This window comes from Scyliorhinus torazame, chromosome 15 (assembly GCF_047496885.1).
Source record: "Scyliorhinus torazame isolate Kashiwa2021f chromosome 15, sScyTor2.1, whole genome shotgun sequence".
Lineage (NCBI taxonomy): Eukaryota > Metazoa > Chordata > Chondrichthyes > Carcharhiniformes > Scyliorhinidae > Scyliorhinus > Scyliorhinus torazame.
Window position 1 is genome coordinate 206,799,838 of NC_092721.1, and position 24,183 is coordinate 206,824,020.

Consider the following 24,183-nt stretch of genomic DNA (forward strand, 5'->3'; position numbering starts at 1 on the left):
TTCCTTCACATTGGAGAGAGATCGCAACAGAAAAGCTCCAAGAGAAGGTTTGCATGAACCCAAGCCTGCCGCTACACACCGACCGAACTAATCCACCTACTGCTCACCTTGCATCACTCCATGTTGACGCCATGCCTGTGCCAAGGATTAACAGCAGAGTCCGAGGAAGCAGGAATGGAACCAACACCCCACCATTAAATACCACTGCCCACATCACAGATCCCACAGCCCGTCCGCCCGCCTTCAACCTGCCGCACCAACATCTGGCAGGCCTCAACCATTCCTGCACTGGCCGAGGCCTTTGGGCAGCAAATTGGCACAAGTGGAACCTTGGAGGCAACCCAGGCTGTGGCTGAGGTGCCCCCACCCCCCGATCAAAGACTCAATCACCGAATACCACCAACTGGCAAAATTCAGCGGCGTGCTCGGAGGGCTCCATTTAGACATTGCGGAAGCTATAGCCCGGCTTGACCATCACTGCAGACGCTGAAAGAAAACAGCTAATCTGGTCAAGTCACGTTCCTGTTGCCTGTGGAACCTTGAGCAACTGTCTGAAATTTTTACCATCATGATCGAATGCCTCCCTTCCTCCCCTCCAAAGAGGCCACAGTGAAAGGGTTTTTACAGCATTGAATCACGACCACGCCACCCATCAATCACCGATCTATTCTAATCCAATTTTTCAGCACATGTCCTGTAGCCTTGTGCTGTGACATTTTTCCTTCTCTGGTTTCAACATTTTTGCTCCAGATTTTAGGCCATAAAATATAGGAGCAGAATTAGCCCATTCTGCCTAATGGGCAGCACGGTAGCATAGTGATTAGCACAGTTGCGTCACAGCTCCAGGGTCCCAGGTTCGATTCCCGGCTTGGGTCACTGTCTGTTCTCAATTGCCCCACAAGAGGAAGCATTAGCTCCAACTTTATCCATGCCTTTTATCATCTTATATACCTCAATTTGATCTCTCCTCATTCTTCTAAACTCTAGGCCTGAACTGTTCAATCTCTCTTCATACGACACACCCCTCATCTCTGGAATCAATCCAGTGAACCTCCTGACAGGTTTGGCCAGACACCACAACAATCAACATCTCACGTCTCCAACACAGTAATACAAAATAATCGAGCTACATCAGGTGGCTGAAAGCTTGGTTTTAAGAAGCATCTTAAAGGAACATTTGGGGAGAGAATTCAAGTTTCCAATGGTGGGTGGTGGTGGGTGGGAAGTGAGCAGAAAGGGCAGAATTGAATGAGCACAGGGGCAGCAGGGTGGCGCAGTGTTTAGCCCCGCTGCCCCACGGCGCTGAGGTCCCAGGTTCGATCCCGGCTCTGGGTCACTGTCCGTGTGGAGTTTGCACATTCTCCCCGTGTTTGCGTGGGTTTCACCCCCACAACCCAAAGATGTGCAGGGTAGGTGGATTGGCCGCGCTAAATTGCCCCTTAATTGGGGGGAAAAAAATGAATTGAGCACGAGAAGAGAATTGAATGAGCATAATTCTATGAGAGCTGGAGGCAACAACCCCATTAATTGTCTGGCTGAGTACCCAAGTTCAAATGAATATTGACACTGTAAAACCACACTCAAAATCCCTGCAATTTCCATTACGTACTGTTTGATCTTTGCTGGTTTTGGAAAGAAGTTGTACTCCACACTGCACGGATCAGGATCGTCCACTGCCACAGAGCTCAGCTGCTTCCCACTGTGACAGAGTGTGCAATTGGGTGCCCAGCCCACCCGGAACGAACGGCCAGCGAAAAGGGCCATGTCCATCAGCAGCTTCCCTTTGCCGTTGGTAACCGACTGCTCCATTGGCACCAGCCTCTGCTGTCGGCGAATTCCCACCGTCTTCAGCTGCACCTCGGGGTGCTGGCTGGATATGGCAAATGTGGAGGGCAGCTGGCCTGCAACTGGCCAAGAGTGAAGCAAGGGTGAGCGGAGAGCCTCCACGCTGGCGGAAGATCGAAAACCCGCCGAATCCTGCTGCTCGCTGCCAGGCAGAAGTGATTTGGCGAAACTGCAATTAAACAGGCCTCCACCTGAAACAAATTCAATGAGAGGGTAAGTGAAATATCCGGTCTTACAATCACCTTACAGAGGGAGTGGCAGAAACAGAATGGTAATGGCTACAATGTAGGTCCCAACAACCAAAGATACGCATTATACCAAGTCAGGAAATTCAATTCAATAACATGAAATTTGGTACACTGTTGTGATAATTGAACTGTATCTAACCCCATGTCATGTCTATGGGTCTGCAGAAAGTATCAAATTGTACCAAAGTAATTCTCTCTTTACTCTGTCCCCATCAAGCACTCCCAGGACAGGTACAGCACGGGGTTAGATACAGAGTAAAGCTCCCTCTACACTGTCCCCATCAAACACTCCCAGGACAGGTACAGCACTGAGTTAGATACAGAGTAAAGCTCCCTCTACACTGTCCCCATCAAACACTCCCAGGACAGGTACAGCACGGGGTTAGATACAGAGTAAAGCTCCCTCTACACTGTCCCCATCAAACACTCCCAGGACAGGTACAGCACTGAGTTAGATACAGAGTAAAGCTCCCTCTACACTGTCCCCATCAAACACTCCCAGGACAGGTACAGCACGGGGTTAGATACAAAGCAAAGCTCCCTCTACACTGTCCCCATCAAACACTCCCAGGACAGGTACAGCACGGGGTTAGATACAAAGCAAAGCTCCCTCTACACTGTCCCCATCAAACACTCCCAGGACAGGTACAGCACGGGGTTAGATACAGAGTAAAGCTCCCTCTACAATGTTCCCATCAAACACTCCCAGGACAGGTACAGCATGGGGTTAGATACAGAGTAAAGCTCCCTCTACACCGTCCCCATCAAACACACCCAGGACAGGTACAGCACGGGGTTAGATACAGAGTAAAGCTCCCTCTACACTGTCCCCATCAAACACTCCCAGGACAGGTACAGCACGGGGTTAGATACAGAGTAAAGCACCCTCTACAATGTTCCCATCAAACACTCCCAGGACAGGTACAGCACGGGGTTAGATACAGAGGAAAGCTCCCTCTACACTGTCCCCATCAAACACTCCCAGGACAGGTACAGCACGGGGTTAGATACAGAGTAAAGCACCCTCTACAATGTTCCCATCAAACACTCCCAGGACAGGTACAGCACAGGGTTAGATACAGAGTAAAGCTCCCTCTACACTGTCCCCATCAAACACTCCCAGGACAGGTACAGCATGGGGTTAGACACAGAGTAAAGCTCCCTCTACACCGTCCCCATCAAACACTCCCAGGACAGGTACAGCACGGGGTTAGATACAGAGTAAAGCTCCCTCTACACTGTCCCCATCAAACACTCCCAGGACAGGTACAGCACGGGGTTAGATACAGAGTAAAGCTCCTTCTACACTGTCCCCATCAAACACTCCCAGGACAGGTACAGCACGGGATTAGATACAGAGTGAAGCTCCTTCTACACAGTCCCCATCAAACACTCCCAGGACAGGTACAGCACGGGGTTAGATACAGAGTAAAGCTCCCTCTACACTGTCCCCATCAAACACTCCCAGGACAGGTACAGCACGGGGTTAGATACAGAGTAAAGCTCCCTCTACACCGTCCCCATCAAACACTCCCAGGACAGGTACAGCACGGGGTTAGATACAGAGTAAAGCTCCCTCTACACTGTCCCCATCAAACACTCCCAGGACAGGTACAGCACGGGGTTAGATACAGAGTAAAGCTCCCTCTACACTGTCCCCATCAAACACTCCCAGGACAGGTACAGCACAGGGTTAGATACAGAGTAAAGCTCCCTCTGCACTGTCCCCATCAAACACTCCCAGGACAGGTACAGCACGGGGTTAGATACAGAGGAAAGCTCCCTCTACACTGTCCCCATCAAACACTCCCAGGACAGGTACAGCACGGGGTTAGGTACAGAGTAAAGCTGCCTTTAAACGGTCTCGTCCTTTGAGCCGCATTTCTGCCGAGCTCGTGTGAGAATGCCAGGCAGGCACTGTTGTCAGTCTGTGCCGTCATCTCTGCTCAACTGTCCCCGTCTTAAAACAACATTTACCCAAGCCCCTTGATCTTTGCGTGGTTTGCCGTGGTAACAGCCTCTCGCAATGCTCTTCAGCTGGGCGCTGTACATAACGCTGATCGTGCATTCCATCCATTTCCTCATCTTCGCTAAACAGAGATGCCTTCATCACCTGGAGGAGCAGAGAGCACAGAAAACAGGCTTGCATCTTAAGTTTCTGATCACAAGTTCAATAACTTCACTGAAGTTGCAAGAAGTATGGTGGCAGCGTGAACTCGCAATCCAGAAAATGTGGGTAAAATCACACCAGGCAGTCTGAGATGTTGAACTTTTATAAAAAGCTGGGATCAATAAACATGACCATGAAGTTATCAGATTGGCATCAAACTCCAAGTAGCTCACGCTACTTTCCTTTCTTCCTTCCTCGAGGGAAACTGTTGGTCCTTAACTGGTCTGGGGCTGCATACAACTTCAGTTCAACACCAAATGGCTGACACTTAGCTGCCCTTTGAAGTGACTAAATTACTTAATTGAATTAAAACAAAAAGGCTCACCGTCACCGTCTCCGTGCAATAAGGGATGGCCATGAAATGCTGGCCTTGCCAGAAACACCCACATCTCCAAAGCAAAACAAAAAGAAATGGCTAAAATAAAAGCAGGTTTCTGTAGATGCTGGAATTTGAAACCAGAACAGAAAATACTGGGAGGAAAACAGCAGGTCTGACAACATCCGTGGAGAGACAACAGAGCTAACGTTTCCAGACCCTTGATCAGAGCGGTCCTCTCTCTACAGATGCTCTCCGATCTTCTGAGATTTTCCAGCGTTTTCTGTTGTGGTTGAAAAAAGAAATGGCTTTGTTAAACGATTCGGTGACCGTCACAAAGGCCAGCTGAGAAAGCCAACATGAAGGCAGATAAAGCCACAACTTAGTGTTCTCGGTCGGTCTATACCACTCTGGAAGCAGAATTCTGAAAGCTGGATAATAGATGAGATCCAAGGTTCAGCTCCTATTTGCTTCCATCTGAACCATAGACACATTCTAAAACTCCCTCAATTTGGGAAGGTTCCATTAGATCCGAAGATAGCAAATGTAATTTCATTATTCAAAAAGGGAGGGAGACAAAAAGCTGGAAACTATAGGCTCGTTAGGTTAAAATCTGTTAGAAGCTATTTCTAAAACAGCTACAGCAGACACTTTGATAACCTCAAGGTAACATGGTTTTGTGAAAGGGAAATCACGTTTCACCAATTTATTGGAATGTTTTGAATGAGTCACGTGTTCTGGATAAAGGGGAGCCGGTGGATGTACTGTCCTTAGATTTCCAGAAGGTATTTGAGAAAGTAGTGTCATAGGCCCAACCAGCTTCAGTTGCTTCATCAATGACCTCCCTTCCATCAGAAGGTCAAAGTGATGGTATCACAGTGGTTAGCATTGTTGCTTCACAGCTCCAGGGTCCCAGGTTCGATTCCCGGCTTGGGTCACTGCCTGTGCGGAGTCTGCACGTTCTCCCCGTGACTGCGTGGGTTTCCTCCCACAAGTCCCGAAGGACGCGCTGTTATGGGAATTGGACATTCTGAATTCTCCGTGTACCCGAACAGGCGCCGGAATGTGGCGACCAGGGGATTTTCACAGAAACTTCATTGCAGTGTTAATGTAAGCATACTCGTGACAATAAAAATTATTATTATTATTAAGTGGGGATGATTACAGATGATGGCACAATATTCAGCACCGTTCACGACTCCTCAGAATAAAGGAGAAGCTTATTATCTAAATGGTGAGAGATTGCAGAGCTCGGAGATGCAGAGGGATCTGGGTGTCCTAGCGCATGAATCGCAAAAGGCTAGAATGCAGGTACTGCAATTAATTCGGAAATCCAATATGTTACCATTTACTGCGAAGGGAACTGAATACAACAGTACGGAGGTTCTGCTTCCGTTGTGCAAGGCATTGGTGAGACCACATCTGGAGAACGGTGTACAGTATCGGTCTCCTTATTTAAGGAAGGCTGCAAAAGCATTGGAAGCAGTTCAATGAAGGTTTACCAGAGTAATACCTGGAATGGGCGGTTTGTCCAGCGAGGAAAGATTGGACTACATCCGCTAGGGTTTAGCAGAGTAAGATGTGGCTATTTCCAAATTTGCAGATGACACAAAGCTGGGTGGGAGGGTGAGCTGTGAGGAGGATGCAGAGGTACTCCGCTTCCTGAAGACGGTAGAAGCAGAATCTTTGAATATTTTTAAGGCAGAGGTGGATAGATTCTTGGTAAGCAATGAGGGTGATAGGTTATCCGGGGGTGGGGGGGTGTGAGGCAGGATGCGGATTTGAGGTTACTACCAGATCTGCAATGATTTTACTCAATGATGGAGCAGGCTCAAGAGGTTGAATGATCTTCTCCTGCTGCTTGTTCACACGGTATGCACTGCGCCCCCAACACCAGAGGTACCACCACAGCAGTCACACTGTGTCACTCACAGATAGCTCATTACCTGAAGAGCGTGGGGGTTGATGCCCAGGCTGGACGCAATGTTGCTGGATGCCGACACCGGGTCCTGTTCCTCTGTGATGTCTTCGTCCAAGAAACTGTCTGGCACCGGCTCCTGTGTGATGTCAGCCATGTCGCTGTCGAGCTCGGCCACACGCCCCATGTGCTGCATCAGAGTTTTCTAGGGAAAAGTCAGGCTCCGTTAGACGACTAAAAGCAGCCGTGGATCAGAGCTCAGGCTCATATCAGCAAATTTAAACCAAGGAGAAACAATTACATTATCCCGCGCCTGAGCCCGAAGATTGAGGAAGGAAAGAGCAAGTGAATTAAATTCCCATTAAAAAAATATAATGGAATTGTTCACTTTTCTGTGAGTGCCCTTCGCATTTCTAGAGCATTCACAACTAGAGCAGTGTTTTCAGTAATGTTGGGTAATGGATAAATATGGGACAAAGACCAGGAAGACCTCCTCTGGCTCTGCTTCAAAGCAGTGCCCAGAGACCATTTACATCCACCTGAAAGGGCAGACGGAGCCTCAGTCTGACTCTCTCAGCACAGCACGCGGGTGTCAGCGATCAGTCAGGAGGCCATTGGGTTCATCGAGCCTGCACCGACCTTCTGAAAGAGCACCCTACAAAAGCCCACTTTCCCACCGTATTCCCGCAACCCCACCAAACCTACACATTCTTGGACACTAAGGGCAATTTAACCCACCTAACCTGCATATATTTGGATTGTGAGGGGAAACCGGAGCACCAGGAGAAAACCCACGCAGACACGGGGAGAAAGTGCAGACTCCGCAGACAGTCGCCCAAGGCCGGAATTGAACCCGGATCCCTGGTGCTGGGAGGTGGCAGTGCTAACCACTGTGCCTATGTGTGCCAAGTCAGCCTGAATTAGGTGCTCAAGTCTCTGAAGTGGGACTTGAACTCACAACCCCGCAAAGTGGTTAGCACTGTTGCTTCACAGCGCCAGGGTCCCAGGTTTGATTCCCGGCTTGGGTCACTGTCTGTGCGGAGTCTGCACGTTCTCCCAGTGTCTGCGTGGGTTTCCTCCGGGTGCTCTGGTTTCCTCCCACAAGTCCCGAAAGACGTGCTGTTAGGTGAATTGGACATTGAATTCTCCCTCCGTGTACCCGAACAGGCGCCGGAATGTGGCGACTAGGGGATATTCACAGTAACTTCATTACAGTGTTAATATAAGCTTAATTGTGACACTAATAAAGATTATTATAACCTTCTGACGAGGCGAGTGCGCTAACCGAGTGATGGCTGACACAGCAGGAAGGCTGAAGCATTGGTTTTCATATGCTGGACCTTTCTGTTGGGGTCCTGGGCCTGGGAGAATTAGATCAGCAAGACTGCAGCATCCAACATGGATCTGAATTTCACAGTCCATGCTGTATAAAGGTACCTCAATGGGGTAGAGATAAAAATCGGCAAGGAATAATTGAATGGGGGAGGCTGGCAGTTTGACCGTCGGGTGTCCACATTGGGAAGCAGGTGCATGTAGACCAGCTGTAGAGTTTGTTATGGCGTTACCTCCATGAGCTGGGTGGGCGGCTTGCAGACAGGTCCTGCCTGCTCAGTAGGAAGAGCCACCGTTTTCATCTTCTTTGTTTCAGCCTTTGAAGGCAGCTCGCTGTCCTCCTCATCCGAATCCTGCAGCCCGTACTTGGAGAAATGTGTCACCTGGAATAGGGAATGCAGGAATTAAAAGATTAGCTCCAAGTAGCTGCTTTTAGCAAGTTGTTTTGCAAGGAAGGGAATGTCCTACCATTGTCTTCGACATTACGTAAGAGCCGTGCAGCCACTGGAGGCTTCAGCTAATTGTGATGCTAAAACAGAATTACATTTCCATCTGGCCTTTCACAACCTCAGAACAACCCAAAGCATTTCACATCCAATCATGTACTTTTGGAAGCACAGTCACCATTCAAATGCAGCAAACAGTGGAATATGCCCAAAGCAAGAGCACGCGCACAGACGTGGTGTATAAATGAGATACTGATTAGATAGCCTGTTTTATTGATAGTAGTTGAGAGATAAATATTGGTTGAAGACAGGAGAACAGTCTGTACTTCTCAACAGTGGTTGTTGGAGCTTCCACAACCACTGGGGCAGCACGGTGGCACAGTGGTTAGCACTATGGCCTCACAGCTCCAGGGTCCCAGATTCGATTCCCGGCTTGGGTCACTGTCTATGCGGGGTCTGCACGTTCTCCCAGTGTCTGCGTGGGTTTCCTCCCACAAGTCACGAAAGACGTGCTGTTAGGTAATTTGGAAATTCTGAATTCTCCCTCTGTGTACCTGAACAGGCGCCGGAATGTGACGATTAGGGGATTTTCACAGTAACTTAATTGCAGTGTTAAGGGCAGCACGGTAGCATTGTGGTTAGCACAATTGCTTCACAGTTCCAGGGTCCCAGGTTAGATTCTCGGCTTGGGTCACTTTTTTTTAAGTCCCCCCCACCCCCAGACCCTGCGCGCAGAGTTCCCGCCGGCTGCGACCAGACGTGGACAGCGCCGGTGGGACTCTGCCTTTTTTGAGCGGCCGCTCAGCCCATCCCGGACCGGGAATCGGCGGCCCAGCCGCGTACGGCGGCCTGCACCGTTCCAAACGGAGCTCCGCGGAGAATCGCGTGCCGGGTCGGGGCGGCACGTCCCCGGGGACTCTCCGGCCCCGCCCCGGGCTGGGAGAATCCAGCCCCATGTTTCATTCCATTACATCTCGTCATAGTGAGTGTGTGTGCGTGTGTCCCATTGCCTTGGTAAAGCTGCGTTTGCAAAACCCCTTGCAGACTGAATTCCAATTAGAAGTTGATAGACTTCAAGACAACAAATGGCACCCTTTCTTAATCTGTAAATGTAGTTCAGACTAATCTAATCAAATGGAAAACATTGCTTTCTCTCTCTTCTACTCCCTCTCTGTCTCCCTCATCCCCTCCCTGTCTCTCTCTCTCTCTCCCCCTCCGCTCTATCTGTTTCTCTTCCCCTCCCAATCTCTCCTTCCCCCCACCCCCTCGCCTCTTTTCTCACTTTCTCCCTCTTTCTCTCTTCCCCTCCCTTGCTCGGTCTGTCTGTTTCTCTTCCCCAGTGTGTCTCTCTCTCTTTTTCGCTCGTCCCCCTCCACACACATCCATCACCCCCCTTCCTCTTGGTTTTCCCCAGTACTGCTGGCAGAACGTTGCACAAGCTGCACTTTGTTGTTAGTACAGCCGGGCGCAGTGCCTTGTTAAAACAATAGGCAAGGGCCAAGCAGTGAAACCCGTGGATTAAACACTTTGGGGACTGCTATCAGCTCTCTTTGCAGTCTCTGGTTTTCAAAATGGTATTGGATGTATTGGGTCACTGTTTGTGTAGAGTCTGCACGTTCTCCCCGTGTGTGCGTGGGTTTCCTCCGGGTGCTCCGGTTTCCTCCCACAGTCCAAAGATGTGCAGGTTAGGTGGATTGGCCATGATAAATTGCCCTTAAAGTGTCCAAAATTACCCTTAGTGTTGGGTGGGGTTACTGGGTTATTGGGATAGGGTGGAGATGTGGGCTTGGGTAGGGTGCTCTTTCAAAGAGCCGGTGCAGACTCGATGGGCCGAATGGCCTCCTTCTGCACTGTAAATTCTATGAATTAATGTAAACCTACTGGTGACAATAAAGATTATTATTCTCCACCAGAGAGCAGATATGACCTTAGTCTAATCTAGTGTAAAATAACACCTCCAACTGCGCAGCACTCGCTCAGTGCCGGCAGCCTGGATAATGATCTCAAAGCACTGAACCCACAACCTTCTGAACAATGACCCAATCCTTTTTGTATAATGGAGACCCTCTGGAAAGGAGAAAGACTCAGATTGTTCCCGTTCTCCTGTGCCTCTTCAGCTATAGGTGAAGGCACAGTCAATCAATGGCAATATCACACGGTCTGGACATCACACATTAACCTACACTGGCTCATGTGCAGCTTCACTTTGGTCAGCACTTGGCTCAGAAGAGGGGCAGGGAGGGGGTAGAGAGATGGAGACAGGAGTAGAGGAGACAGTGGGAACAGGATGGGAACAAGCATGCAGGACAAATCTCTCAGAAGAAAGGAGGCAGAACGTTGCACAAGCTGCACTTTGTTGTTAGTACAGCCGGGCGCAGTGCCTTGTTAAAACAATAGGCAAGGGCCAAGCAGTGAAACCCGTGGATTAAACACTTTGGGGACTGCTATCAGCTCTCTTTGCAGTCTCTGGTTTTCAAAATGGTATTGGATGTACTGTGGAATAGGGAGTCCTTTAATCAGCTTCCACTGCACCAGAGAAGCCCCTCTACCAGAAATCAGGCTGTGTGAACATTAGACCAGAAGACATAGGAGCAGAATTAGGCCACTCTGCCCATCGAGTCTGCTCCGCCATTCAATCATGGCTGATATTTTTCTCATCCTCATTCTCCTGCCTTCTCCCCATAACCCTGACCCCTTGTTAATCAAGAACCTATCTACCTCTGTCTTAAAGACACTCAGCGATTTGGCCTCCACAGCCTTCTGCGGCAAAGCGTTCCACAGATTCACCACCCTCTGGCGGAAGAAATTCCTCCTCATCTCTGTTTTAAAGGATCGTCCTGTTAGTCGGAGATGGTGTCCTCCATTCAATCACAGACACAGAGTTCTGTCCCGTCCGCTGTGGATGGTGAAGAGTTCTCCATTTCACCAAACCTATGGCTGCCTCACACTGATCGCTCGCAACTCGTACGCGTGATTTTGGGAGCAGACAAGCAGAAACAAGGTGAACCGTGTGGGGTGAAACATCAGTGACCCAGACTGACGTTTGAGGTCAAGCACTTTGCAATGGGTTGTGTTCCACATTTCCAGTTATAGAAGTTACCCGGTGCATTGAAGGCTTTGTAATTTGTTTCAGCGTACCTCTTGTATATTTTACCCTGCAAGCTGTTTGAGTCCCAGTATGCTTTTGTGTACGCAGGATTCACTGTACCATCCAGGTAGTGCCACTCGGCAACAGGCAGTGAGATGGGAGAAAGGGACAAAAGTGGAACAAAGCAGAGTACGCTGGTGCGGGGAGAAAGAGCGGAGCAGGCAGGTGCAGAACCAAAACACAGTCCGCAGCCTTGGTTAAACTGGGAGCCAGCATTCAAACCAGGCAGATTCAGTACAATGCACAAAAACAGTGGCTTGAGACCCACCGATGCTTTCTCACAAGTAGACAGAGGTGAAGGAACAGCAGAGGATGGAATACAAAGAGGTCAGTCCTTACCTCAAATACCCAGGAGCCGGTCTCAGACCTGTATTCCAGAAAGCGGGCGCCCTGCTTCCGTGATGAACTCTCCAGCCTCTCTTCGAAACCCATCTCCATGAGGCGCTCGGGTGACTTGATCAGGCAGCGAGTGGTCTTATCAGTCGGCCAGACTCCATCTAAGGTTACTTCAGCTCGCCTTTTCAGAGCAAGGGGAGAGGGTGGGGGCAAAGAGATGGGAGAGAGAGAGGGGGGGAGGGGAGGGAGGAGAGGAGGGAGGAGAGAGGAGCTAACAGCGTGAATTTCTGTCCCTGATTGCCATCATGCAACTCTTGCCCAATCTCAATGCAAACTCAGGGTGCAGCTCGAGATAACAATGTCCACTTACAGAAAGTGTTGCATTTATAAAGCCTTCTGCAGAATCACTGGATGCTTCAAAGTGCTTCACAGCCAACACACTACTTTTGAAGTGTAGCAATGAAGATTGAACATTTCACACAAAGAATGGGCTATTTGGCGACTGGTGCCCAGGGAACTGCACCCCTAACTGAAGCTATCACTTGTGGAGGAGATTTACTGGAATGGTACCAAGGACCTGGGTCCTCAGTTATATGGGGTACTTCAGAAGTTGGTATTGTTCTTCTCAGGACAGAGAAGGTTGTGGGTGAGATTATAGGTGTTCAGAATTACGAAGGGTTTTGACAGTCTTTCCTCCGCGGTTTCTGCTGGCAGGATTGTTGGGAACCAGAGGACAATTTAAGGGAACGAGCAACACAACAAAGCAATGAGGATTTTGTTTTCACGTCAAGTTTTGCACAGTGGGCTAAACAGCTGGCTTGTAAAGCAGAACAAGGCCAGCAGCGCGGGTTCAATTCCCGTACCGGCCTCCCCGACCAGGTGCCGGAATGTGGCGACTAGGGGCTTTTCACAGTAACTTCATTGAAGCCTACTTGTGACAATAAGCGATTTTCATTTCATTTGATTCATTTGTTACACGCTGGAATGCACTGTCCGAGGGGGCAGTGCGATTGGAGATTCAAAAAGCAACTTCAAAAAAATAGAACTGGATGAATGTTAGAAGTGGCGAGGGTGATTTGGAAAAGGTTGGCGAATGAACTATGTGGATAACTCTTCCAAAGAGCCAGCACTGGCACAATGGGCCAAGTCACCTCCTGTTCTCTATGATAATAATAATAATAATTTTTAAAAAAAATAATAATAATAATAATCATCATCGCTCATTGTCACAAGTAGGCTTCAATGAAGTTACTGTGAAAAGCCCCTAGTCGCCACATTCCGCCGCCTGTTCGGGGAGGCTGGTACGGGAATTGAACCTGCGCTGCTGGCATTGTTCTGCACTGCAAGCCAGGTATTTAGCCCACTGTGCTAAACCAGCCCCCAAGGTATTATTGTACCTCAACGTGCCAGACGAGGAAACTGAAGCTCTTAAGTAATAACCCCCATCAAGGTGTTGGTGATGGAGCTGTACTAACCGAATGCACTGCAGAGATCACACGAACAAAGTTGAATATTTAAATACCATGGCACGGAACACGGCATAGAAATGCTGCGGTTTGGCCATAGCTATTAGTGTTGCATGTGGCGGCGCACATCCCACGATAGAAAGAGGACTAGAACCATGAGAAGGGAGCAGAGAACATTCAAGAGAATTTGACTGGAAAAGAACATTGATGAGGAAAGGTTCAACGAATGGAGAGGGGAATTCTAATTGCGGATGAGGGGGTTAGCACCAAGAGGTTCCTTGCACTGCTTGGTGCAGTAACAAGGCAGCACTCCAATGAAATAACTTGCACTTAGATTGCACCGTTAACATATCAAAATGCCCCAAGGCCCAGCCCCCAGGAGCATTATAAAACAGGATTATGGCACAGTCATATAATGGGATTAGGTCAGCAAGTACAGGGTGATAGGGGAATGATGTATATCAGCGAGTACAGGGGGTGATAGGGGAATGATATAGATCAGTGACTACAGGTTGATAGGGGAATGATGGAGATCAGTGAGTACAGGGGGTGATAGGGGAATGATGGAGATCAGTGAGTACAGGGGGTGATAGGGGAATGATGTACATCAGTGAGTACAGGGGGTGATAGGGGAATGACATAGATCAGTGAGTACAGGGTGATAGGGGAATGATGTAGATCAGTGAGTACAGGGGATGATAGGGGAATGATGTAGATCAGTAAGTACAGGGGGATAGGGGAATGATGTAGATCAGTGAGTACAGGGGGATAGGGGAATGATGTAGATCAGTGAGTACAGGGTGATAGGGGAATGATGTTGATCAGTGAGTACAGGGTGATAGGGGAATGATGTGGATCAGTGAGTAGAGGGTGACAGCGGAATAAGAACTAGGAGCAGGAGTAGGCCACCTGGCCCCTCGAGCCTGCTCCGCCATTCAATGAGATCATGGCTGATCTTTTGTGGACTCAGCTCCACTTTCCGGCCCGAACACCATATCCCTTAATTCTTCAAAAAACTATCTATCTTTATCTTAAAAACATTTAATGAAGGAGCCTCTAATGCTTCACTGGGCAAGGAATTCCATAGATTCACAACAGGGGATAGGGGAATGATGGAGATCAGGGAGTACAGAGTGATAGGGGAATGATGTAGATCAGTGAGTACAGGGAGTGATAGGGGAATGATGTAGATCAGTGAGTACAGGGTGATAGGGGAATGATGTAGATCAGTGAGTACAGGGTGATAGGGGAATGATGTAGATCAGTGAGTACAGGGTGAGAGGGGAATGATGTAGATCAGTGAGTACAGGGGATGATAGGGGAATGATGTAGATCAGTGAGTACAGGGTGATAGGGGAATGATGTAGATCAGTGAGTACAGGGTGATAGGGGAATGATGGAGATCAGTGAGTACAGGGGGTGATAGGGGAATGATGTAGATCAGTGAGTACAGGGTGATAGGGGAATGATGTAGATCAGTGAGTACAGGGTGATAGGGGAATGATGTTGATCAGTGAGTACAGGGTGATAGGGGAATGATGTTGATCAGTGAGTACAGGGTGATAGGGGAATGATGTGGATCAGTGAGTAGAGGGTGATAGGGGAATGATGTGGATCAGTGAGTAGAGGGTGACAGCGGAATAAGAACTAGGAGCAGGAGTCGGCCACCTGGCCCCTCGAGCCTGCTCCGCCATTCAATGAGATCATGGCTGATCTTTTGTGGACTCAGCTCCACTTTCCGGCCCGAACACCATATCCCTTAATTCTTCAAAAAACTATCTATCTTTATCTTAAAAACATTTAATGAAGGAGCCTCTAATGCTTCACTGGGCAAGGAATTCCATAGATTCACAACAGGGGATAGGGGAATGATGGAGATCAGGGAGTACAGAGTGATAGGGGAATGATGTAGATCAGTGAGTACAGGGGATGATAGGGGAATGATGTAGATCAGTGAGTACAGGGTGATAGGGGAATGATGTAGATCAGCGAGGACAGGGGATGATAGGGGAATGATGTAGATCAGTGAGTACAGGGGGTGATAGGGGAATGATGTAGATCAGTGACTACAGGGGATGATAGGGGAATGATGTAGATCAGTGAGTACAGGGTGATAGGGGAATGATGTAGATCAGCGAGGACAGGGGATGATAGGGGAATGATGTAGATCAGTGAGTACAGGGTGATAGGGGAATGATGTAGATCAGTGAGTACAGGGTGATAGGGGAATGATGTAGATCAGTGAGTACAGGGTGATAGGGGAATGATGTAGATCAGTGAGTACAGGGTGATAGGGGAATGATGTAGATCAGTGACTACAGGGGATGATAGGGGAATGATGTAGATCAGTGAGTACAGGGTGAGAGGGGAATGATGTAGATCAGTGAGTACAGGGTGATAGGGGAATGATGTAGATCAGCGAGGACAGGGGATGATAGGGGAATGATGTAGATCAGTGAGTACAGGGTGATAGGGGAATGATGTAGATCAGTGAGTACAGGGTGATAGGGGAATGATGTAGATCAGTGAGTACAGGGTGATAGGGGAATGATGTAGATCAGTGAGTACAGGGTGATAGGGGAAATGATGAAGATCAGTGAGTACAGGGAGTGATCGGGGAATGATGTAGATCAGTGAGTACAGGGTGATAGGGGAATGATGTAGATCAGCGAGGACAGGGGGTGATAGGGGAATGATGTAGATCAGTGAGTACAGGGTGATAGGGGAATGATGTAGATCAGTGAGTACAGGGGGTGATAGGGGAATGATGTAGATCAGTGAGTACAGGGAGTGATAGGGGAATGATGTAGATCAGTGAGTACAGGGGGTGATAGGGGAATGATGTAGATCAGTGAGTACAGGGTGAGAGGGGAATGATGTAGATCAGTGAGTACAGGGTGATGGGGAATGATGTAGATCAGTGAGTACAGGGGGTGATAGGGGAATGATGTAGATCAGTGAGTACAGGGGGTGATAGGGGAATGATGTAGATCAGTGAGTACAGGGGGTGATAGGGGAATGATGTAGATCAGTGAGTACAGGGTGATGGGGAATGATGTAGATCAGTGAGTACAGGGTGATAGGGGAATGATGTAGATCAGTGAGTACAGGGTGAGAGGGGAAATGATGTAGATCAGTGAGTACAGGGGGTGATAGGGGAATGATGTAGATCAGTGAGTACAGGGGGTGATAGGGGAATGATGTAGATCAGTGAGTACAGGGTGATAGGGGAATGATGTAGATCAGTGAGTACAGAGGGTGATAGGGGAATGATGTAGATCAGCGAGTACAGGGTGATAGGGGAATGATGTAGATCAGTGAGTACAGGGTGATAGGGGAATGATGTAGATCAGTGAGTACAGGGCGTGATAGGGGAATGATGTAGATCAGTGAGTACAGGGAGTGATAGGGGAATGATGTAGATCAGTGAGTACAGGGTGATAGGGGAATGATGTAGATCAGTGAGTACAGGGTGATAGGGGAATGATGTAGATCAGTGAGTACAGGGGGTGATAGGGGAATGATGTAGATCAGTGAGTACAGGGTGATAGGGGAATGATGTAGATCAGTGAGTACAGGGTGAGAGGGGAATGATGTAGATCAGTGAGTACAGGGGATGATAGGGGAATGATGTAGATCAGTGAGTACAGGGTGATAGGGGAATGATGTAGATCAGTGAGTACAGGGTGATAGGGGAATGATGTAGATCAGTGAGTACAGGGTGAGAGGGGAATGATGTAGATCAGTGAGTACAGGGTGATAGGGGAAATGATGTAGATCAGTGAGTACAGGGTGATAGGGGAATGATGTAGATCAGTGAGTACAGGGTGATAGGGGAATGATGTAGATCAGTGAGTACAGGGTGATAGGGGAAATGATGTAGATCAGTGAGTACAGGGTGCTAGGGGAATGATGTAGATCAGTGAGTACAGGGTGATAGGGGAATGATGTAGATCAGTGAGTACAGGGTGATAGGGGAAATGATGTAGATCAGTGAGTACAGGGTGATAGGGGAATGATGTAGATCAGTGAGTACAGGGTGATAGGGGAATGATGTAGATCAGTGAGTACAGGGTGATAGGGGAATGATGTAGATCAGTGAGTACAGGGGGTGATAGGGGAATGATGTAGATCAGTGAGTACAGGGTGATAGGGGAATGATGTAGATCAGTGAGTACAGGGTGAGAGGGGAATGATATAGATCAGTGAGAACAGGGGATGATAGGGGAATGATGGAGATCAGTGAGTACAGGGGGTGATAGGGGAATGATGTAGATCAGTGAGTACAGGGTGAGAGGGGAATGATGTAGATCAGTGAGTACAGGGCGAGAGGGGAATGATGTAGATCAGTGAGTACAGGGGGTGATAGGGGAATGATGTAGATCAGTGAGTACAGGGGGTGATAGGGGAATGATGTAGATCAGTGAGTACAGGGGGTGACAGGGGAATGATGTAGATCAGTGAGTACAGGGCGATAGGGGAATGATGTAGATCAGTGAGTACAGGGTGATAGGGGAATGATGTAGATCAGTGAGTACAGGGTGATAGGGGAATGATGTAGATCAGTGAGTACAGGGCGTGATAGGGGAATGATGTAGATCAGTGAGTACAGGGCGTGATAGGGGAATGATGGAGATCAGTGAGTACAGGGGATGATAGGGGAATGATGGAGATCAGTGAGTACAGGGGGTGATAGGGGAATGATGTAGATCAGTGAGTACAGGGTGATAGGGGAATGATGTAGATCAGTGAGAACAGGGGGTGATAGGGGAATGATGTAGATCAGTGAGTACAGGGCGATAGGGGAATGATGTAGATCAGTGAGTACAGGGTGATAGGGGAATGATGTAGATCAGTGAGTACAGGGTGATAGGGGAAATGATGTAGATCAGTGAGTACAGGGTGATAGGGAAATGATGTAGATCAGTGAGTACAGGGGGCGATAGGGGAATGATGTAGATCAGTGAGTACAGGGAGTGATAGGGGAATGATGTAGATCAGTGAGTACAGGGCGATAGGGGAATGATGTAGATCAGTGAGTACAGGGTGATAGGGGAATGATGTAGATCAGTGAGTACAGGGTGATAGGGGAATGATGTAGATCAGTGAGTACAGGGTGATAGGGGAATGATGTAGATCAGTGAGTACAGGGAGTGATAGGGGAATGATGTAGATCAGTGAGTACAGGGTGATAGGGGAATGATGTAGATCAGTGAGTACAGGGTGAGAGGGGAATGATATAGATCAGTGAGAACAGGGGATGATAGGGGAATGATGGAGATCAGTGAGTACAGGGGGTGATAGGGGAATGATGTAGATCAGTGAGTACAGGGTGAGAGGGGAATGATGTAGATCAGTGAGTACAGGGCGAGAGGGGAATGATGTAGATCAGTGAGTACAGGGGGTGATAGGGGAATGATGTAGATCAGTGAGTACAGGGGGTGATAGGGGAATGATGTAGATCAGTGAGTACAGGGGGTGATAGGGGAATGATGTAGATCAGTGAGTACAGGGCGATAGGGGAATGATGTAGATCAGTGAGTACAGGGTGATAGGGGAATGATGTAGATCAGTGAGTACAGGGCGTGATAGGGGAATGATGTAGATCAGTGAGTACAGGGCGTGATAGGGGAATGATGGAGATCAGTGAGTACAGGGGATGATAGGGGAATGATGGAGATCAGTGAGTACAGGGGGTGATAGGGGAATGATGTAGATCAGTGAGTACAGGGTGATAGGGGAATGATGTAGATCAGTGAGAACAGGGGGTGATAGGGGAATGATGTAGATCAGTGAGTACAGGGCGATAGGGGAATGATGTAGATCAGTGAGTACAGGGTGATAGGGGAATGATGTAGATCAGTGAGTACAGGGTGATAGGGGAATGATGTAGATCAGTGAGTACAGGGCGTGATAGGGGAATGATGTAGATCAGTGAGTACAGGGCGTGATAGGGGAATGATGGAGATCAGTGAGTACAGGGGGTGATAGGGGAATGATGTAGATCAGTGAGCACAGGGTGATAGGGGAATGATGTAGATCAGTGAGCACAGGGTGATAGGGGAATGATGTAGATCAGTGGGTACAGGGTGATAGGCGAATGATGTAGATCAGTGGGTACAGGGCGATAGGGGAATGATGTAGATCAGTGGGTACAGGGCGATAGGGGAATGATGTAGATCAGTGGGTACAGGGCGATAGGGGAATGATGTAGATCAGTGAGTACAGTGTTGCAAAAAGACCGGCCTAGTCTTAGACTGTTGCCAGGGAGAGGGTCGGAGTCGGTAGCTCGGAACAGAGCTCGAAGCAGGGACTGAAAGCAGTGGTTTTGGTCCTCCCAATTAAAAATTTAAAAAAAAAAATGAACATTTTACTGAGGTAATTTTGGTATTGTAACAACAACAAAATAAACAATGTACATGAAACTATAAACAGCGCAAAATCCGTCTCCCTTCCTTACAGGTCCCACCTTTATTAACCCCCTACTCTAAGCTAAACTAACCCCCCCTTTGTACTGACAATTAATTTTCCGTGAAGAAGTCGACGAACGGTTGCCATCTGCAGGCGAAGCCGAACAGTGACCCTCTCAAGGTGAACTTCATTTTTTCCAAACAGAAAAGTGCCACCCTTGTTTTTAACACCGTGGACATGACATCTGCAAACCCCTGCCCAAATCCCCGAAGCTTCGGACATGCCCAGAACATGTGGACATGATTCGCTGGTCCTCCCGCACATTTTGCACATCTGTCTTCCACCCCAACGAATCTGCTCATCCGGGCCACTGTCATGTGAGCCCGGTGAACGGCCTTAAATTGTATCAGGCTGAGCCTGGCATATGTTGCGGACGCGTTGACTCTACTCAGCGCGTCCACCCATAGACCATCCTCTATCTCTCCTCCCAGCTCCTCCCACTTGCGCTTCAACTCCTCGGCCTGCGTCTCCTCTGACCCCATAAGTTCCTTGTAAATGTCCGAGACGCTCCCTTCTCCTACCCACCCTCTGGAAACTATCCTGTCCTGAATCCCCCTTAGCGGTAGGTGCGGGAAGGTTGACAGCTGTTTACGTAGGAAGTCCCGCACTGCAGATACCTGAATTGGTTTCCCCTCGTCAACCCAAACTTCTCCTCCAGCGCCCTCATACTCGGAAAGCTCCCCATAATAAACAAATCCCCCATCCTCTCAATCCCTGCTCTCCGCCATATCTGGAACCCCCCATCCGTACTTCCCAGGACAAACCGGTGATTATTACAGATTAGGGACCAGACCGATGCTCCCTCTGCTCCCACATGTCTCCTCCATTGCCCCCAGACTCTCAGGGCCGCCACCACCATGGGGCTGGTGGAGTACCGTGCCGGCGGGAACGGCAGAGGCGCAGTTACCAACGCCCCCAAACTGATGCCCTTGCATGAAGCCGCCTCCATACGCTCCCATGCTGACCCTTTCCCCCACCACCCACTTCCTGATCATGGCTATATTCGCCGCCCAGTAATAGCTACTAAAATTTGGCAGCGCCAGCCCGCCCTCTCCCCGACTCCGCTCAAGCATTACCTTCCTCACTCGCGGGGTCTTGCCCGCCCAAACGAAGCCAGTGATCACTTTGTTGACCTGTTTAAAAAAGGACCGCGGAATAAAGATGGAGAGACACTGAAATATAAACAGGAATCTCGGGAGGACCGTCTTCTTCACCGTCTGCACCCTCCCAGCCAGTGACAACGGAATCACGTCCCATCTCCAAAAATCGTCCTTCATTTGGTTTACTAGTCGGGCCAGATTTAATTTATGCAGCCGGTCCCATTCCCGCACCACTTGAATGCCTAGGTACCTAAATCTTCCCCCTACTAATCTAAACGACAGTTCCCCCAATCGCTTCTCCTGTCCCCTCGCCTGGACCGCAAACATCTCACTTTTCCCCATATTTAGCTTATACCCCGAAAACCGGCCAAATTCCCCTAGGATCCTCATGATTTCTTCCATCCCCTCGATTGGGTCCGATACATACAGAAGCAGGTCGTCTGTATAGAGCGAGACTCTGTGCTCCCAGTACCTCCCACAGATAATCCCATTCTACCCGATTTTCTGCATCTATTGCGACCACTACCTCCACCTTCCTACCTTCCGGAGGCATCATGATCACATTTAACAACTTTCTTGCATTGGCCACCAACTGCCTACCCTTAAGAAACCCCGTCTGGTCCTCCCCAATAACATCCGGAACACAATTCTCCATCCTGGAGGACAACATTTTGGCCAGCAGTTTGGCATCCACATTCAACAGGGATATCGGCCTGTAGGACCCACACAGCTCCAGGTTCTTGTCCCGCTTCAGAATTAGTGAAATCGTGGCCTGTGACATCGTCGGGGGCAGCACCCCTCTTTCCCTTGCCTCACTGAACATCCTCATCAACACCGGCCCCAATATCCCAGAGAACTTTTTATAAAACTCCACTGGGTACCCATCCGGCCCCGGGGCTTTATCCGACTGCGTGGCCTTCAGACCCTCCACTATCTCTTCCAACCCAATCGGGGCCCCCAGCATTTCTACCAGCTCCCCGTCCACCTTTGGGAAATTCAGCTCCCCCAAGAAGTGCCGCATCCCCTCCGGCTCCGTAGGGGGTTCCGACCTACACAGCCTACTGTAGAAATCCCTAAACGCCTTATTCACCCCTGCTGAATCTCCAACCAAATTTCCATCTCCGTAATTTACTTTCCCTATCTCCCTGGCTGCCTCCCTCTTTCTAAGCTGCTGTGCAAGCATTCTGCTGGCCTTCTCTCCATGCTCATAAATCACCCCCCTCGCCTTTCTCAGCTGCTCTACCGCCCTCCCGGTGGTTAACAAGCCGAACTCCGCCTGTAGCCTCCGTCGTTCCCTTAAAAGCCCTGCCTCTGGGGTATCCGCATACCTCCTGTTGATCTGTAGTATCTCCTTTACCAGTCGGTCCGTCTCTGCCCTGTCCACCTTCTCCCTATGGGCCCGTATCGCGATCAGCTCCCCTCTGACCACCGTCTTCAGTGCTTCCCAAACCACTGCTGCTGAAATTTCCCCCGTGTCGTTGACCTGCAGGTAGCTCGGAATACATTTCCTCAGCCGCTCGCACACCCCTTCGTCGGCCAAAAGTCCCACATCTAACCTCCAGTGTGGGCGCTGGTTACTGTCTTTACTAACCTGCAGGTCAACCAAGTGCGGAGCATGGTCTGAGATGGTGATCTCCGAGTACCCGTGTCCACCACCCCTGCCAGTAAGGCCCTCCTCAGAACTCCTTCACCCTTGGCTGCCCAAATCTCCATGTATCCACCATCCCATCTGCTCCATGAACCCTTTTAGTTCCTTTGCCATTGCTGGCACCCTACCCATTTTCGAGCTTGACCGGTCCAAGCCAGGGTCAACTTCCCAATATTTAATTGGAGAGATTTCTACTCATAACGGATTTGCAGTCTGATAATTCACCAACATTGGAGTGGAGAGTAGGTGATGGTGGTGAGGTAGACCTGAGTGTTGTCAGTGTTCATATGAAATTAACACTGTGCCTTTGTGAGAATTAACGAAGGTGAGAAATAGGAGGGTGTCTCGGGTAGATGCACGGCGGGGGTTGGGGGGGTGGAAAGAGAAGAGGAGACACCAGCAGTAACAATGCAGGGAAGAAAAGCCATTACAAGCGATTGCTTGGCTACGAATAGAAAGACGTGAATGGAATCATGAGAGAGCAGTCCCAGAAGTTTAGCCACAGTGGTCACCATCAGCTCAGTCAGTGGTCAGGCAGCTCAACAAGGACGAGGAGGGAAATGTATCTTTGTCAGAGTCAGGTAGGATGTCACCTATGACTTCGATAAGAGCTGTTTAAGTACGGTGACAGGGATGGAAACCTGATGAGGGAAATTCAAACTTGGCATTTCAGGAAAGAATTATTAGTGGAAAGTTAAGGTGAATCTGCGCTGCACTCATCCTGGGTCTAATCTAATGTATTCCTGAAGCAGAGCACTTCAGGAGGGGTCTCACCAAAGCTGCAGACAACCTCAACCCCCCGTCGAATTCCATCCACCCACATGGCCCAAGGTCTGGACAATCTTAAATCACAATCGTATTTCAAAGATTACTCTCAGTGGCTCAATGTTTACCTGTTCAGGCCCTCACCCACAGGGGGCTTTTTCTCATCATCCAGGTAAACTATCACCTCCTTCCTGCGCACGTGCACAATCTCATCCAGGTTCACGTTGGTCAGATTCACAATGCCAGGGAAATATACTGAACCGTAACCTAGATTTTAAAATAGGCAGGTTAGTGGCAAGCCCTCCTCCTCCAGATGCCCTCCTCCTCCAGATACCCTCCCCACAACCAACCTTTCGACCCAGAAAGCACCCTCCTTAACCCCTCGTAATCCTTTTTCCTTAATTTGTTCATGCGTTGTGGGCATCGCAGGCTGTGCCAGCATTTATTGCCCATCCCTAATTGCCCGAGGGGCAGTTAAGCGTCAACCACTTTGCTGCAAGTCAGGAGTCACATGTAGGCCAGACTGGGTAAGGACGGCAGATTTCCTTCCCTAAAGGGCATGAGTGAACCAGATGGGTTTTTACAACAATCCACAATGGTTTCATGGTCATTAGACTTTTAATACCAGATTTTTATTGGAATGTGAATTTCACCATCTGCAGAGGGGGATTTGAACCTGGTACCCCAGAGTACTCTGGATTACTAGTCCAGTGACAATACCACTACCTCCCCATAATCCTGCCAGACAGATTTCACTTTAAAGAACTCAGGAACAGATGATGTATTTTCAAAAACTGAAAACAGGGCAAAATGCTCCAAAGGGCAAGGAAATGTACAGCAGCAAGGGCAGCTCATTACACTGGAGTCCACAGGGACTTATAGGACAGAGAACAGTACACACAATACAAGCCCTTCAGCCCACGATGTTGTGCCGATCATTTATCCTAATCTAAGATCAAGCTAACCTCCACCCC

General features: G+C 49.0%; 1 protein-coding gene across 4 annotated transcripts in view; it reads right to left on the reverse strand.

Annotated features, from left to right (window-relative positions):
• Positions 1-24,183, reverse strand: part of nup98 (nucleoporin 98 and 96 precursor) — a 125,528-nt gene that overhangs the window by 36,139 nt on the left and 65,206 nt on the right. For all 4 annotated transcript variants that reach the window (XM_072477517.1, XM_072477518.1, XM_072477519.1 and 1 more), the window contains 6 exons: positions 23,338-23,476; positions 11,763-11,940; positions 8,063-8,212; positions 6,526-6,702; positions 4,071-4,206; positions 1,610-2,036 (listed from right to left, as the gene is read on the reverse strand). In XM_072477517.1, the coding sequence (XP_072333618.1) occupies positions 1,610-2,036; positions 4,071-4,206; positions 6,526-6,702; positions 8,063-8,212; positions 11,763-11,940; positions 23,338-23,476 (1,207 nt within the window). The remainder of the gene's footprint in view (positions 1-1,609; positions 2,037-4,070; positions 4,207-6,525; positions 6,703-8,062; positions 8,213-11,762; positions 11,941-23,337; positions 23,477-24,183) is intronic.